This window comes from Melopsittacus undulatus, chromosome 1 (genome assembly GCF_012275295.1).
Source record: "Melopsittacus undulatus isolate bMelUnd1 chromosome 1, bMelUnd1.mat.Z, whole genome shotgun sequence".
Taxonomy (NCBI): domain Eukaryota; kingdom Metazoa; phylum Chordata; class Aves; order Psittaciformes; family Psittaculidae; genus Melopsittacus; species Melopsittacus undulatus.
In genome coordinates, this window is record NC_047527.1 from 53,349,972 (window position 1) to 53,366,304 (window position 16,333).

The 16,333-nt window shown below is 36.5% G+C and overlaps 1 protein-coding gene across 1 annotated transcript in view; it reads right to left on the minus strand.

Annotated features, from left to right (window-relative positions):
* The window catches only part of PIEZO2 (piezo type mechanosensitive ion channel component 2), a 292,868-nt gene that overhangs the window by 38,137 nt on the left and 238,398 nt on the right, over window positions 1-16,333 (minus strand). The window contains exons 27-33 of the mRNA XM_031052912.2: window positions 13,641-13,884; window positions 12,403-12,499; window positions 10,523-10,682; window positions 8,711-8,800; window positions 6,815-6,936; window positions 5,930-6,001; window positions 1,941-2,044 (exon numbers count right to left, since the gene is read on the minus strand). Coding sequence (XP_030908772.2) covers window positions 1,941-2,044; window positions 5,930-6,001; window positions 6,815-6,936; window positions 8,711-8,800; window positions 10,523-10,682; window positions 12,403-12,499; window positions 13,641-13,884 — 889 coding nt within the window. The remainder of the gene's footprint in view (window positions 1-1,940; window positions 2,045-5,929; window positions 6,002-6,814; window positions 6,937-8,710; window positions 8,801-10,522; window positions 10,683-12,402; window positions 12,500-13,640; window positions 13,885-16,333) is intronic.

A 16,333-nucleotide genomic window follows, 5' to 3' on the forward strand; every position in this document is an offset into this window, starting at 1 on the left:
AAGATTCTTTGTGATGTTAACAATGAAATTTTAATGAGATGATTCTTAACTGCCTGCATTCTCCAACAAATAAAATCTCCATGTTAACTCCTGAAGTATTGCACACAATTTAGATTAAAAGAAAAATCATCACTTAAAAGTAATTACTTGGTGGGCTCCACAACAAACAATTCACATTGCTAGTATTTTTATTAAGACCATGTACATGGTGATTGAAGGCAAATAAGATGCCATGACCAAATGATGAACAAGCTTTTCATAAAGAAAACTGCCTTTCTGTTCTATATAACTCTCATCCTATTTCAACACATTCAGCATCATCATGTTGCACATACTGCAGCACTGTCCACTATACAGAAAGACTGGCCAGGATTTAGAAATAAAGACCAGATCCTCCATCCTCAGCTTGGTAGTTTCAGGCCCAAGATTTAAAAAATAAGACCAAATGAACAAAAACCGCAAAACCCAGAGTACATGAAATAATCTTATTAGCTCCCGACCTCACATTTAGAACTCTTCAAAATCTCAGTGCTTGGCACCATCATCACTGAACAAAATGTTGTCACCAACTCTTTTAAAAAATCATCAGAAACAAGAATGCAAACTTTCTCCTATACCTTCATGAAAACCAGGAGGAAAAATGACCTAGAAATTCATGAGCCATTTTTATGGTCCAAAGTGAGTTAATGCAAAAAATATATAATACAAAATTAGGGTAAGTAGCAGAAAATAAAGGTTACTTATCACATTACTTTTCATCCAGATTTATTTTTCTTTTTTTAAGGTCAGGAAAAAGATATTTCCATTTCATTACCATGCAGGCGGTTCAACAAATGTGATCAGTTGGTAATGTACTATAAGTATATAAACTAAAAGCACAATGTATCAATAGATTACATAAAATATTTCTTCTTGTAATCAAGTAATGTCATCTGAGAAGCTTTGTTTGGAAGCTATTGTAATAATGAATAGAAAAGCGTGGATGCAATTTTGTGCTCTTGATTGGGCTGGGCTTTCAGTAATGCATCAGTTGTGCTATGACATGCGCTTGTATCTGGTAGGAATAACTCATCTGCAAAAAGCTACCTGTTTGCTTCAGCTTTTGAAGTTACACACTTGAAAAGGCTCTATGGTACTTCTGAGAATTATTCATTGAGTAAATCTTTAATCCTAAAGAAGATTAAAGCAACCCTATTTGCATGGCCATTTCACTTACACCTTTACTCAAGTTCTTAATTTAAGCCAGGCAATTCAATACCTGGTCCTATTTAACATCAAGACAGTAAGAATATGTAGCAACTCAGGAAACTTCAGCCTTTTTAACATCACAATATCCTCTTACTTCAACACAGTCTGTCACTTAAAAAGCAAACATATTAATTAAGACTATCCTGAAAAAGAAAGGAAAGGGATGTGGCCTAAGTTTATTATTTTAAACATTAAGCATTTTTTAAACCAAGGATATATTTTTCTGGTCTGCTGGGATCAATAATAAAATTATGGGTTTTTATAAAGTATGTGTCCTTTTCCATGAAAAATTGCTAATTTTAGAGATCTTTTCTTCATGGAAAGATAAGATCTACTCAAAACCAGAAAACCACTTAAGCATCGTACAGCATTGCCAGAGGCAAGTCATATTCCTCACTTGTCTTTATTGAAACACAGAAAAAAAGAAGTCTCAGATACTTAACCTTTGGTTTTGTATTTTTGGTTTCCTCAGGCACAAGTGAATGAAGATATGATTTCACTATAGTTCCTGCAGGAATCTGGCAATGCTTAAAACAGGCAAACTTGCATTTTAAATTGGCAAGAAATTTCATTTCCAATACTTTTCAGGTCTACTTTAGATATACTGGCTGCTTTAGTGTATGTGCCAATGTCACAAGAAGCCTACATTTTTTTTCCAGATGTCAACTAGAAAGCAAATTACCATAAAGTACCTGAAAGGCAGATTTTTTTCGAGGCTCTTCCTCTTCTTTTTTCTCCTCTTCCTCTTCCTCTTCACTGTCCGTCTCAAACAAATAATAATTTCCACTTCTGACCACTAAGTGAAACAAAATATTTGCTTATTTTCTTGAAAGGTTCTACTCTCACCTGCCCAAAGAGCTATGAACAGCCAGTCAGTCATTTAAAAATTCATAATGAGAAGAAGTGAAAACAGAGAAGAAGCAAGAGATGAAGAGGTGTCAGGCAATTTATTTGATGTTAGTCTGTGATATTTTGGGCATGATGAGAAATATACAAGAACTAAAGAAAGCATCACCAGGAGAAGAAAACATAAGGAAAAATCTTGAAGTGTATGTATCAAGTTACTAGGTTACATTTTTTAGGAAAAAAAATGGCAGTTCAGTCTAAACTGATTTGGAACTGGCAGTTATATGAGGGAGTACAAAAAGCCCAGCAGGTAGGTATTTGAATTTACATGAACAGTACCACTGGACAAAAAATACAGAACTTCTCTTTAAAATGCTGAGGCATCCTTTAAACTATGGAACGGGATGGTCTTAGTTAATGCTATCTTCAAACAGTTAAGCTTCAACGAGGTAATGGAAAACCTTGGTTTGTTTAAAACAAATCACTTGGATTCTATTAACGTGATCACAAATGAGTTTCAATTTTTTGCCCATGGATTCAGAAGGGTTCTGAAACCTTCATACAATAAAGATGCACAGTGAATAAGCTAGGCCTTATATCCTTGAACAGAAGCAATGTTTCTATTTCTCAGATGGTAACAGGCCTACATGAATGAACAAGGTAAACAAAAGAAATAAAAAATAAGGTAATGAGCAAGAGAAAAATAAAAATCAGAGCATTACATTCAGCAGTAGAACTGGTAAATAATTTCCACATTTAAGCTGAAATATTTAAAGGAAGTTACTTAGATGAAATGTTACACAATCTGACTGTATGGAGCAATATATATTTATATTGAAAATTACATTTAACCTTCATTATAGGTTTCTGGAAAAGTAACAATTGCTTTAATTCAATCATACCTTGAATTCTACACAGGTCGCCTGTGCACTGATGACCGCACATAACTACCATAGAAACCTCAGTGTAAGCACACTGTGAAATTTGCCAGAACTCTATTGGGTCATAACTTCAGCATCTAAAACTCCCTCACAGAGGGAATTTTGTGCCTTACGTGTCTAGTTATGACTTTTAACACCAATGAACTCCCTACAGATGGACAGAGTGACCACTTCAGCAGTTTTAATTGCTAAATGGGATGAAAATAATGTTTGGAGATTTCTTGGATCAAGCAAATAAATTATTTGGTGTAGTGCCTTCTAAGAACACCCCTTTAAAATGCATTAAAGAAATTAATGTATTTTGAGATCCAGTAATCTACAGTCCTCTTTTATAAAAGAGTATCTTGTAACCAGCAACAGGAATTGTCCACCCAGAAGATCAGCAGGATAAGGTGTGACATCTCAGGGAAACTTCTACTGCAGTGCAGTTTCTTAAAGGCTCAGAGTAGTACCTGGTTATACTTGGAACACCTGAGCTGGCAGAAAACAAACCTACAGTGATCTCCCTCCAGAACTTTTCAAGTGTATCTGAGGGGACACTGTAGTTTAGCAGTTATATCTCTCCTACAGGTGAAGAGGAAGGTATGATTGAATAGCAATAATGCGTTCTTGCACACATCAAAATGGAATAAGTGTGTTAGTCACCTACAGGGATTACTAAAGAGACCAGATTTTACTAGTAAGATAATTCATGGACAGACTGGACTTGAGGACCCCTTTCCTACTGCAAAATAGGAGTTTCTCCTTCTAAGAAAAGACACTTGCAGTCTTTCCTTGTGGGATGAGCTGGAGGAGGCAAAAGGGAAGCCATGCAGGAGAAGTTAGCATAATATCATCTGCTTGTGCCCAGAGGGAAAGAGCTTCCCAGAACAGGTACAAGCACCATCTTTTCCATCACTCCAGATGCAACTCTGCATCCAAGGAGAAGCTGAGGACATCAAAGCACATGGACCCAACTCCTGCTGATCTTTGTGTCACTGCAAATAACCCACAAGCACAAGAGGAGCCATACCTCCCTACAAAGGAGACTGTGACTGAGCATCAATGAGGAAACCCTCACTGATGTTTCCTGTCTGTTCTACTCAGACCCAGATTTATGATTATGTTTAAATTCCCATGATATATAAAATTATGTTTCTTTTTGTATAATAAAATTATAACAAGTGACAGAAAAATAGCAATAAAAATATAAACATCAGAACTGGGATAAAAGCTCAAGCTTGAGCAACTTCAATACATACATATATACAGCCACAGGCACAAACCAATTTACTGAGAAAAAGCCATGTGCAGCAGAATGCTGCATATACAGCACAGCGTTCCAAAAAGGATAGATGGGGTATATCAGTCTATTTCTGGGTTGTGCGCCTGTGAACACCTACTGTCATTGCCATGTTTCAGAGAGTACAGACACAAACCACATGGCAGGCAACCACTGCTTGCAGTATTAGGGTCTGTGATGTTTCCCACAAGGTTTTGCATTATTGCATTAAATAATTTCAAGAATGCTCACTGTTTAAATGCCAAAATGCAAGTTGTCACCTAAGAACATTAAATAATGAGGGGGAAATAAGTAAAAGCCAAAGTCAATGTCTCTCCTTGAGCAGTTCTTCTTACTACAAAACCAGTGGTGGATAAAAAAGAGACCATATCCCATTCCTTCAAAATCAACACAGCTTGAAATTCTACAGTAAAACCTCCCAAATTATTGTTTTGATCTGTTTTGTCTTTTTTCCCTTTATAAAAATAGGGTAAGTTTATTTTCATGATACTTTTGAAAAGGGATAGGTCTCTCTAAAGTGGCAGTGTGCCCTTTAGAAAAATAAAAATAGAGGCACAATTTACTTGTGACTTGATAGAAATAAGCATATGACATTCTGTTAAATGCTGTTGGCAAATATATATGATGGAGTTTTAAATAAATACACATAGGTAAATGAAGCAGTATCTAGATGTGTAAATGCATTACTTGGAGTAATTCTTTTAAACTAAATGACCAGGCACAATACAGACATTCATGTTTAAATCTGATCAGTGCTATACACTTGAATGTTTTTTAAATCTTCAGAGGTTATTAACTAGCTCATGTCTGGTTTCTTACAATAAAGATCCAATAGAAGTATATGTGATTCGAGATTACAGCCTACCCAGTTTTCTTGTTTTACCAAACCAATAACTAAGGGAAAAACCCTACTGTATGTCTGGACTGGGCTACAAAAAAGTTAAAACATCATAACGATACAATGATATGAGTGGCACAAGATATTAAATTCATGTGCACGAGGCTGAACATACTTTTGCTCTCAGATAAACGCAAAAAAACAGGAAATAACAAAACAAGTGGCATCAACAGAACACTAAAGTGTGATGAGACACATTCAGCTGAGCTCTACACAGAGTAGTCCTGGGAATAGTCTTGCTGCTTTACTGTGGTACTCAGATTTCTACAGCTGACAGCAGAATAACTGATGAACCATAAAAAGAGATGTATGATGTGTATATGAAAAAGAAATTATGACTAATCTTAGAATTCATTGGCAAACCTTTTCCTTCTCATTTTTAAATATATTGTGCTTTGCAGTAGGGGGGAATTGAGACTGTTGAGGCCAAAACAGATTCTTTTTTGGCACATTTATCTGATCTAATATTTTTCTGAGAATGCCCAAAGTATCATGAGCTAGCTATGCTTTCGACACACAAAAGTTCAAAGTATGGTTAAACTCATTTCTTGAGGTCTTGGAAGTAGAAATAATTTGTTGAAAAAACCCAAGCCTTCTATCAAGTCACAATCATAAAATCAGGCATAAAACAAACATGTCATGGGAATGCCTTCATTCTGGTCAAGGATATAAGGGTTAAATCCACATATTTGTAAGATGATTGAGAAAACCTACTGGAAGCATGATCAACCCAAGGCCGCCACCACAGCTTTTTTTTGCCCTTGGCTTTCTCTTTGTCTGCTTCTCCTAAAATAAAATATGTTCAAATATTAATTTTACAAAATGAGAAACATGTTTCTTACACTGATTAATACTTTTTAATTTCTCTTAAAAGAGCTAAAGTTTTACGAGCACATCAGATGTCAGATTTATGATTCTATGATCTACTGAGTACATTCAAAATTAAAATCATTCAGAAGCATGACCACCAAGCAGAAATACTGATTTATGCAGCAGTTAAAACAACTTTCCACTCTAAATCAGCTAAGATATTCAGTTTTGTGTTTTAAAACATACAGTCACAGTTGACTGTAATTTTCAACAAGGAAATATTTTGCCTCCTCTCAAATCCTACGGTATTTCAGGCTCCAAAAATTTTAAATCCAGTAAGTGATAATGCCAAGTCAGTAATAAAAATGTGGTACTAGATGGGTATCATTTTATTTGTTCCCACGTTTTAAACAACATTTAAAAGTATACAAACATTTCAGTGACTGAAAAACCCTCAGAGCATCCAGAGAATGCTGCTGGAAAAATGTGGCTGCTACCTATTTGTAACACTGTGGTTTACAGATAATGACTTTGTTCAAAACAAACCTCTGCTCCTGTTCAGCTTTGTCAACAGCCTGAAGTTACCAAAAGCAGTTTCAAAGCAAATCATCTTTTCTAAACCTTCTTGCAGTACAAAATCCCCATTTTTATTTTGCCGAATCAAGCTCCAAACTAACAACCTTGTTACATGCTGACAGTGTGAATAACAATTTATCACTTGTCCAGCTATTAGGTCTCTAGGTCCTTAATGTTCAAATGCAATTATGGTACAACAATGGCTAATGGTACCTTCGTCATCTTCTTCAGAAACCTTCCGGATCTCTGGCCCCTCTGAGGACTCCTGGGTCATGCTCAGCATCCTCTCTTTACCCTTTTTGTACTTCTGCTGCCTGGCTTTGATGCGATCCATTCTATCAAAAGGAAGAAACTTACTTATTAGAATCACATCTTCACTCTTTGACCTACCATGAAAAACAAGTGTTGAACATATCCACACACACACACCCTTAAACATTTCTAAAGGAAATATCCAATCCACATTGTCATTAATCCTGCCCTTAAGCATAATCATAGATTATCATCATGCTAATGGTTCTTTTTATCCTAACCAGCCTGATGCACAGTTGAATTAAATAAACCAAGCACCCTCTATTGTTGAAGTCAGACATCCTGCAAATATAAACTAGTAATTATCCTAGAAACATAGATTAGCTTTGGCATTGTTACAAGCAATATTATCTCATTGGCTTCAAACTATGCAGAATTAACACAAAAGTATTATTTCCAGGACAGGCACATCCTGTCAAATGGGATAAGCTTATTTCAAGAACAGAGCAGCACCAGCAACAGCTTAATACATCACTGGGTGGGAAGCCCCAGGCATCTGGGTAGGGGGCATGGTCCCTACAGCCTTCTGATACTTATTCAGTTATGCAGGTGTGGAAGAAGCTGTCAGTAGTGGGTTTTGACATCTGGTTAAGAAGCAGTTAGGACTTCTCTTGCTTAGTGGTAGAGGAGCTTTGACAGCTTTTTGCAGTTACAAGAGAAACATCCTGGTTGCCTGCAAGAGAAGTGCCTGCCTAAAGAGAAAGGATCTCCAGGCTGGTGAAGTTGAATGCAAATATTTTCAGTGAAGGTAAATATGTATTTTTTGCACTCAAACACTAGAGAGGAACCACAAAATAAACAGAAGGAGCAGCCATGCAGCATTTTTTACTAGGAATACAGATACACAGAACAAAATCCTAATAATGGTAAAGTCAGTGAGAATATTCCCACTCACTGAAGCAGGGCCAGAAGCTTACTCAGCTTCCTTAGCACATAGTGATTTTAATCTATGCAGGTGACTGTTAACTACAGCTTCCCAAACTAAGCCCCTTGCTATTCCAATTTCTGTGCTTTTTGATTTTGGATTTTCTGGGGGCTTTTTGTTTGTTTGTTTGCTTGTTTTTGTTGTTTTTTTTTTTTTTAACCCAGTTCCCATGTCTCAGCCTCCTATTTTCTAACCATCTAGACTTGCACTTTCAGGTGAGATAGGGTTCATGTTCTCTCTTCTGATTAGTAATCTGCCTATGCTTTTCAAGAATTTCATAGGGGATTTGCATTTGACTATTCTACTCTTCTGAGAGATAGTGAAAGACACACTGAGAGAACAGCAGAATTAGTGAAAGGAAAGGAAAAAAACTCCTCCCAGCCCTGTATTTGACAGAAGACTATATGGTCATGTTGCTTTGACACTCAGGTGTGGAACAGTGAAAAGCTGATCTTCTTAACCCATCGTCACTGGATTTCTAGGGTTTAGAAGCACCTTCAGAATAAGCAGGGGTGGCGATATCACTGTAGGAAACATCTGTTTCCATTAGTTTCAGGCTCACCAAGGAACAGGTTAGTCAGTACATTGCACTTTAATTCTTTACATTAACCTCACAATCACTGGTCCTAGAAATATAATTGTGTTTAAATGCAAGATTAGATTCTGCAGTACGTTGTCTCTTTGGAACACATGACTCTAAAACTACATAATTTTGGAATACCTAAGACCTCTGAATCCCCAGAGAGCATTATTTCTAATTGCAAAATCATACTTCAAAACCTCATCAGCATTTCTACAGAAGAAGGTGCTAGATAAATATCAACAGTGACATATTACTTATGTATCTATATAAAAATACTTTAAATACATACTGTCTTTTCAGTTGATCCATTGATTTTTTTTCCTCTTCAATTCTTGCCTTTACAGCCTTGACAATTGTAGCCTGGAAAAGCTCAGCACCCCTATAGCAGAAATGGGGGAAGAAGAAAGTTAAACAGAAGACGAAACATTAAATATTTCTAAGTTTCCCCTCTACAAGCTAATCAGAGTTCCCTCTGTACATGAGCTCTATATCAAAAACAACTAATCCAAGGCCTGAAAGAAGTTATTTGCTCCATAATACAAATATCTTTCTAGTCAATCATTTCAAGATCTGGGGCTGAACGTTGTGACCCCTACATGGCCTCTAGAAGCTGCTCAAGGAATTCAGTTTCCAGCCCTTAAAACCACAAAACATAAGTAAGTTCAAGGATGAGGTATGACTTCTTCCACACCTCCAGGATTTGGTCTTTCTAGTCATTCGGTGTTTACAGTCATTTCTTTTATAGTCAGTCACCTCGTCTCCCTGCCTCAGCACCTGTGAAAGTTGTGATCAAAGTCCAGTTTTATACAGGGCCACAATGAATTTCAGCTTCACTTTTGCTCTCTAAACACTCCAGTGCTTTCAATCTGATGACACAAATCCTTGAGCAAGTTTCTGGTATATAAGAATATAGATTCTAACTCAATTTTATTAGAAATTTAACCAACTCATTGATTTTCATGTCTAGATCACAGGTCTTGGCCATTCTGTCTCATTCACTCATTAGCTCTTGAAGACTCTAAAAAAGAGTCTATCTCAAATAAGCAGCACTGACTTGAAGCCCCCCTTTTTTTGTCAGGAATTCAGTAAGAACAGCTATAGATTCTGAAGTTTACTTCTAATTAATTTTTCAACCATGTTTTCTGCGAGATTAACGATTCTCTCTTGTAATATGCAGGATAACCACAAATACATTTTTCCAAAGGAATATAATCAATACCAGTAATCATTACTATCCCAAAATATGGCAAAGTGCAAGGCATGACATGCTTTCCTTAGCAACTTGATCACTCTTACATTCTTATGGACCATTGAAAACTCACAGCATCCCCTTTGTTATTGTTCAGATCACAATTTAACCATATTTAGGAGAGGAATTTGTATTTCATGATATTAACTTTAACTAAAATACAAGCTTAGAGCATGCTGTCTAAATCCAAACCAATACATTTAATCCAAATTGACAAAAATAATTCCTTAGAAATCTCACTGAAAGTAAGACCAGAATTTATTTCCTGATCTGCCTGCTCATTAAAAACCAGAAAATGGTTGTGCAAGTCATAGCTGTGAGTGGATGCTTGTGGTAAAGTGCAAGTAATGGGCACAAAGAAGGTGATACTTCCTTGCCATACCTCAGTGTTCAGTGATGTTACACTTTCCAAGTGTCTTCCCGAAGTTCTTCTGTAGCCAGATGTCATAATTTACCTGTACTTATTCCTCAAGTGAGTCATGATTTCTAAGACCCATTGTCTCAAACAGGCTCTGATAGTAGAGCGTTTTCTTTCCAAAGCTTAGAAACTCAGCGTTTGCTCCTATACATATTGATGTTGAGAGAATGATGCAACCATATATCAACTTCTATAGCTTTTAATAAGAGTATCGAATAGGTATTTTGTAGGAAAGATGGTTTCATTTCTATCAGATTCTCAATCAATTTGTTTTCTTATGTGTGCTTTGTCAGAGTTGGCTTTGCAATTATGAATTTAGCATGGATTGTTTAAACCAATTTTAAAGGACTCTTTTGGAACTACCTGTTGTAAACACGTAAGTACCATAGCCATGACAGACTTGAGCTGTTTAACTTTTTAAAACTTTATGTTACCTTGATGCTAGGATCTGTGAAGCTTTTATATCTGCAACCACATGCAGGAAGTAGTAACTCATGAAGACTCTTCTTTGCAGCAGCAGGAAAGCAAAACATATACTGTCCCAAATAATTCCTGCCTCTCCGCTGGGAAGTTTACAATCTAGATTGTTGGTTGCTGGGAAAAGGTAACATTAGCATAGGACTGTTGTATTAAGTATTCGTTCATAATGTTTAATCAATTAAATAATCTTAGCCTTTAAAATTATTTGAAGTACTTTAATTAGATTTTCTTTAAGACAACTGCCATGCATTTCCATCTGAAGTACACCATATTTTCTTTTAGAGGAACATGGAAAACTTCCAGCAATGAGATATCTCGCAACAATTGAGAATTCCCCAAAAGTGAACCATGAGCAAACAAATTCACCTTATCTTAATAAGTACTTAAAAACAAAGAATGGGAAAAGAGTATTTTTTGTTAGCCTGAAATATTTTATTTTAGTACTTTCTAAAATGGCATGTCTCTCTTTTTCTTTTTTTTAATTTCTAGTGACTTTTTGTTTCATTTTCCTATTAAAAACATTATCAATATGAGGAAAAAGGGGTTTATTTTTGTCAAAATAATTTTTTGATTGCCATCACCTAGTATTTCTGCCTTTCTGCAATAAAACAAGCAGAGAGGAAATCCCATTCCTCCTACCTCTAGATTTCGGCTTGGGCTATTTCTTTCTTTTTTCCTTCCTTTTTTTTTTTTTTCTCTAAAAGACAGTTCTCTTGGGAATATTAAAGAATTAAAAATGGGTTTGTGGAGCTAGACCATAAACTAAATGGCCTATGCTGCCCTATAGAAAGGAGTAGGACTCAAGGGACAGACTCTGGTCTGAAGCTGGCTTTACAATCAAGCAAGCCAGTGTAATAGGTCTAGAAGGTCAAGTTCCAAGAGCTTCAAAGCCTGCTCTGTCCATCCTCTGGGGAGTCAGAAACCTGTGTCTAAGTTTCTGTTGATGCTCAAAAAAGTTTTAGATATTACAAGAACTACAGGGCACCATTTATCTTATGAATTTGTGTCTTCGTATTTCCTTTCTTTTCCCCTACTCCCCACTTGTCTATTATGATCAGACATGAAGAGAAGTCTGCAGACTCACTAGGATGAAACTGTTCTTTAAATTCAATAAAAAACCCTGAACACCCACTCCCATCCCCCCAGGTGTTTTCAAATTGTCAATCTAGGGTGTCAGGACAAAATGGAACCAAATTCATATCTCACTAAGAGGTGAAGTGTCTTGCTTTCCATACCTTGTTCTTCCATTCTCTCACCTCTATCCACATACACTATCCACTCAAAAAAAAATGGCCTTACCTCACTATGCATGCAAAAAATCACCACTTTTACGCTGGTTTAGCTCCTGCCATTTCAGTGAGCTGAACTGGTTTACCCTTTGAGCAACTGAACCTGGCACACAAGGAGGAGTGGGACTCTGCAGATGGGAAAGGTTCCCCCTCCTTTCAGTGATGGTGAACTGAAATTTTAGCTCAAGATGTACAGTGAAACTATACCCTTAATTATCACATCTCCTGCATATATAGAGAATCAGAGTTAAGCATCTGTATCACCAAATTGTCCATTTACAGGAAATGCTGCTTGTGGGTATGTGTTTGGGGGTGCTCATGGTTTTCTCTGCATATGTATCCCACTTGGTTCTACAAATATTTCCAATATTTTGTGTTCCTATTAAATAGAGGATGAAGCTGTATTAACTGAACTTACATGTATGATTTTTTCCCAATGTAGTATATTAGGAGGGGGGAGGACTTAAATATTTTAGGAGATTTTGAAGGTGATTATTTATTATTACTATTATAGAAATTTATAATGAAAAATGAGCTATACTTACGAATACGGTAGCCTTTAACTGTACAAGCCAGGCTAAATGCCTGAATCAACCAGCAACTATTCTTAATTAATGATTCAATGTAGCCACATGCTCCTATCTGGAAAGTAGAAGAACAATTTCATATAACAAGACATAGCAGAAATAAAGATAAGAAAAGCTGTACCTCTTTCCATTACATGAGAATATTGTGACCACCTTTGGCTGTATTATATCTCCTTATTAAAAGAGAGATTAGGACAAAGAGTGCCTTTACCCGTGATACACATCACTTTTAGACAGCAAGAATTCGGTTTTTCAATTATGAGTGAGATAGGAGATATTTGAGTTTTGTTTGTGTTTTTGCAGAGAAGGTGATACATATGGCACGTGATGCGATGTGACAGCTAAGCAACTTTTATAAATCACTGACTTAATCTTGCAAACATACGTGGACAAACTTAACACACACATAGCTCCACTGGATTCCCAAACATAAAATGAAGCACATATGTAACCACTTAGAACAGTTGCAAATTCAAACTACCCATAAATCAATTTTATTCAATACAGTAACTTATATAAATGTAAAAAGAAAAATGTCTGCTCTTTTCAGTCCAGCACTAAAAATGTTCAAAGCTAAAAAGCAATTGCCAGGAATAAATCTAAATTTGCCTTTTAAAAATATTTAAATTACTGGCTTGTCTCAATCACTTATTAGTGCTACTGCAAGAATCTGCTCTGAAAAGTTAATTAATATAAGCAAACCTTGACTATTTTGTAGAAATGAGAATGCAGCCTGTAATTTTGTTGTCAACTTCACTAATTACATCAAAAGCCAACTGCATCTAGTATGAGGTTTGAACATTCCAGTTTAAATTAAAAGGTTTAATTAATGTGCATTATTTACCAATGGTATGACTAATCTTGCACTTCTTACTCATTTCTCACTCCACTGAGGTTTTCACAAAGTTCCTAAGGAGAGACTTTACTAGGCAAAGAAAGCAGAACCTGGGCCTTTGAAAATAGCTTGTGAGTTTTCACATTGCTCAGCTGAATACCCGTGTGCATATTTTCCTGTAATGTACATGCATTACCATTCCCTGGATAAGCACTTGCAGGTTCTAAATTAAAATGGAGCCTGCTTTGTGATTGAGAAGGCTGTGGTCCTGAAAAGGATTTTTAATGATCACGCAATGCACTATGCACGTTTCCAATGAAACCAGAGTGCTGAGGGAAGAGGAAGGGCAGCATCCACTTACTGAGAGGATGTTCTTCATTGTGATCACAAAGACATTGTAGGCAATCAGCCAGTCCCAGTAACGCAGAATACTCCTGATGGGCTTCAGCAACAGATCTCCACCGAAGAGAAGGAAATAAAAGCAGGCTACCAAGTAGCCCATACAGAATATGCTGATCCTCGTGGTTCCCGTTATGAAGATTATAGTAAGCACAAACCAGAAGAGGTAGCTAAATATTATCACCTTATACATGTCTAAGTAGGACCTGGAAGCAAAAGAAGGAGAAAAAGTGAACTTTTTCTGAGGGCAATGTTACCTTTCCTCTCCTGCGCTATTGGCTGATATTCATCAGCCAAGGTCTTCTGAGCATTCCCATCCCACATCAGGACTTGTGCATTTGCTCAAGACTAATACCAAGGTCAGTAGGACAAGCTCATTCATGGGTCTGCCTGGCTGTTATACTCCATTCTAGCTCACTTATGCATAACCTACATCCTGTCAGGTAACATTGCATCATGCAAGATCAAGTCTTGCATCATAAAAGGGTGGAAAATGTTCTCACTAAACTTCATGATAGAGTGATATTATCTGGCAATGCTACATATGTAATTTAAAAGCTATCTGAGATCATATTTTAAGAAGTCCGAGCATATTACAGTAAATCTATCTGAAAAAGCCAGCTACAGCACACCACTGCAAACAATTCTGTATTTATTGATGACTTCTATGGAATTCAGCCTTTCACTGACAGCTACTAAAAATATCTTTCTCCAGTGGAGATCAATGTAGAATTTTTAAGGGGTAAACAGTTTCTACACAACATAAATGTGATAGAATTTACTGGAACATTTGCCAGGAAGCTACGAGACAGAGGTATCTGAAATCAGCTTGGCTCACAGTGGGAAAGAGTGAGAAACAATTTGGTATTTTCTGATTCCTTAAAATACTGACTTAATATTGACTCAGTGAGCTTTCAAATAAGAGTATCTGCCAAAGACAATACTGAATATTACATACAGCTAACACTGAAAAACCAGCTAATTCTTAGTTTCGCCCTATTTAGTGTTTTGATTTCAGACATAACTGTGTTTTCAGGGTATGTTCACCCAGGCTGCGAAACCAGATTTAACAAGAAACCAGCCAGGGAGACAGCACTATAGGAGTACATGTGTATGCAAGCCAAAACATGTATGGAGTAAATTAACTAAATGCACTGTATGAAGCCACATAAAAAGGCCCTTGATGCTTGATGTTCTCAGGCTCAGAACTTTCTAGGAGCATGCATTTATAGTCACACATTTAGAGGCCTGTATTATACATTTCACTTGCTGAAGCCAACCAGAAAGGCATCTAACAAAAGATAACGAGAAATCTCCTTTATGTTTATTTCCCACAGACATTTAAGAAATTTATGGACTACTTTCTGTGAAATCTAAAAATGGCATGACTTTAGAGATGCTACTGGGTTTTGGGTGATAAAACATTAACGAAGAATCCATCTACACTGAGAAAATAAAGAGGCATAAGACATCAGTTGAACAGATATTCACTAACTTAATATGCCCTGGAAATGGTGTTCTTGTTATTTCTCTAGGAAAAAACTACCACAATATTTGATGTTCCTTTAATAACAACTCTTGATGTGTAGGATGGCTAAGAAGAGATCACATTCCTGACATTGCTCTAACAATTGCAATGTTTCAAAATCTTGTCCTCTGCTACCAACAAGATGAATTGGCATCTTTTGAAAAAAGCCCAGAATGGAACTGAATTAACTGAAGAACAATTATCTTAATACTCTTCAATGAAAATTGACTCTAATGCTTAAAAGAGCTGGCTGGATCCAAACTTTCCAATATATACACATGACATTTGGTTGAGTCACAGTCCAACAGCAGATACTACTCTCAGATTAAAAGTTGCAGAAATTGAGAGAGAATATGAAAATACAATACTCTAGCTGTTTCTTCACTATAATGTTAACCATTTGTTATATATGAGCAGTCATCTAAAATATGAAATATATCTGCTTTTTTCACTTTCAAAATACATATTAAGCATAATAGCATTGGATATCTCTAAACCAAACAAACTACAAAACAGGATGTAAATAATACCTCAAAAGGCAGAAGGCAATACAACTGTGTTAAGTGACAAATGATGTAGTTCTTAGGGATACAAGTCTTTCTCATAAATACACAGTTACAAGGAAACCTAACTATAAGAATGGCTCCCAAGAATTTACCTTGGAGTGGATAGCTTACAAAATTGTATTTGAAAAAGTCACCCACGGGACACCTAAAATGAGTATCACCAAGCATCCCAGACACCTCTGTGCTGGATCAAGAAGGAGGTCACATTGAACACAGTGAACAGACATACACTCTAGCAGTCTCAAGTAGATAAAAGCATTCCCAAAACCACATTGCTTGCAGTTGCAACATGCTAAAACTCCTTGTCTGTTACACTATGGAGTCACACATCCCGCTAATTTTCATTAATTGCTTATAATGATACAAGTAGGTCAAGTGCTGCAAGAGCAGGAACAAAGATGTGTGTTGGTGGGGGACTTCTCAGCATATTGCCCCTCATATAGCTTGGCACGTTCTCAGATGCAAAGCTTTAAATTCTGCCTCAAACCCCAGAGAGTTAACAAGTGAGGAGTTTCAGTTCCTTGCTCTGGAGATAATGCAACAGTGGGAGGCTTAAGCACA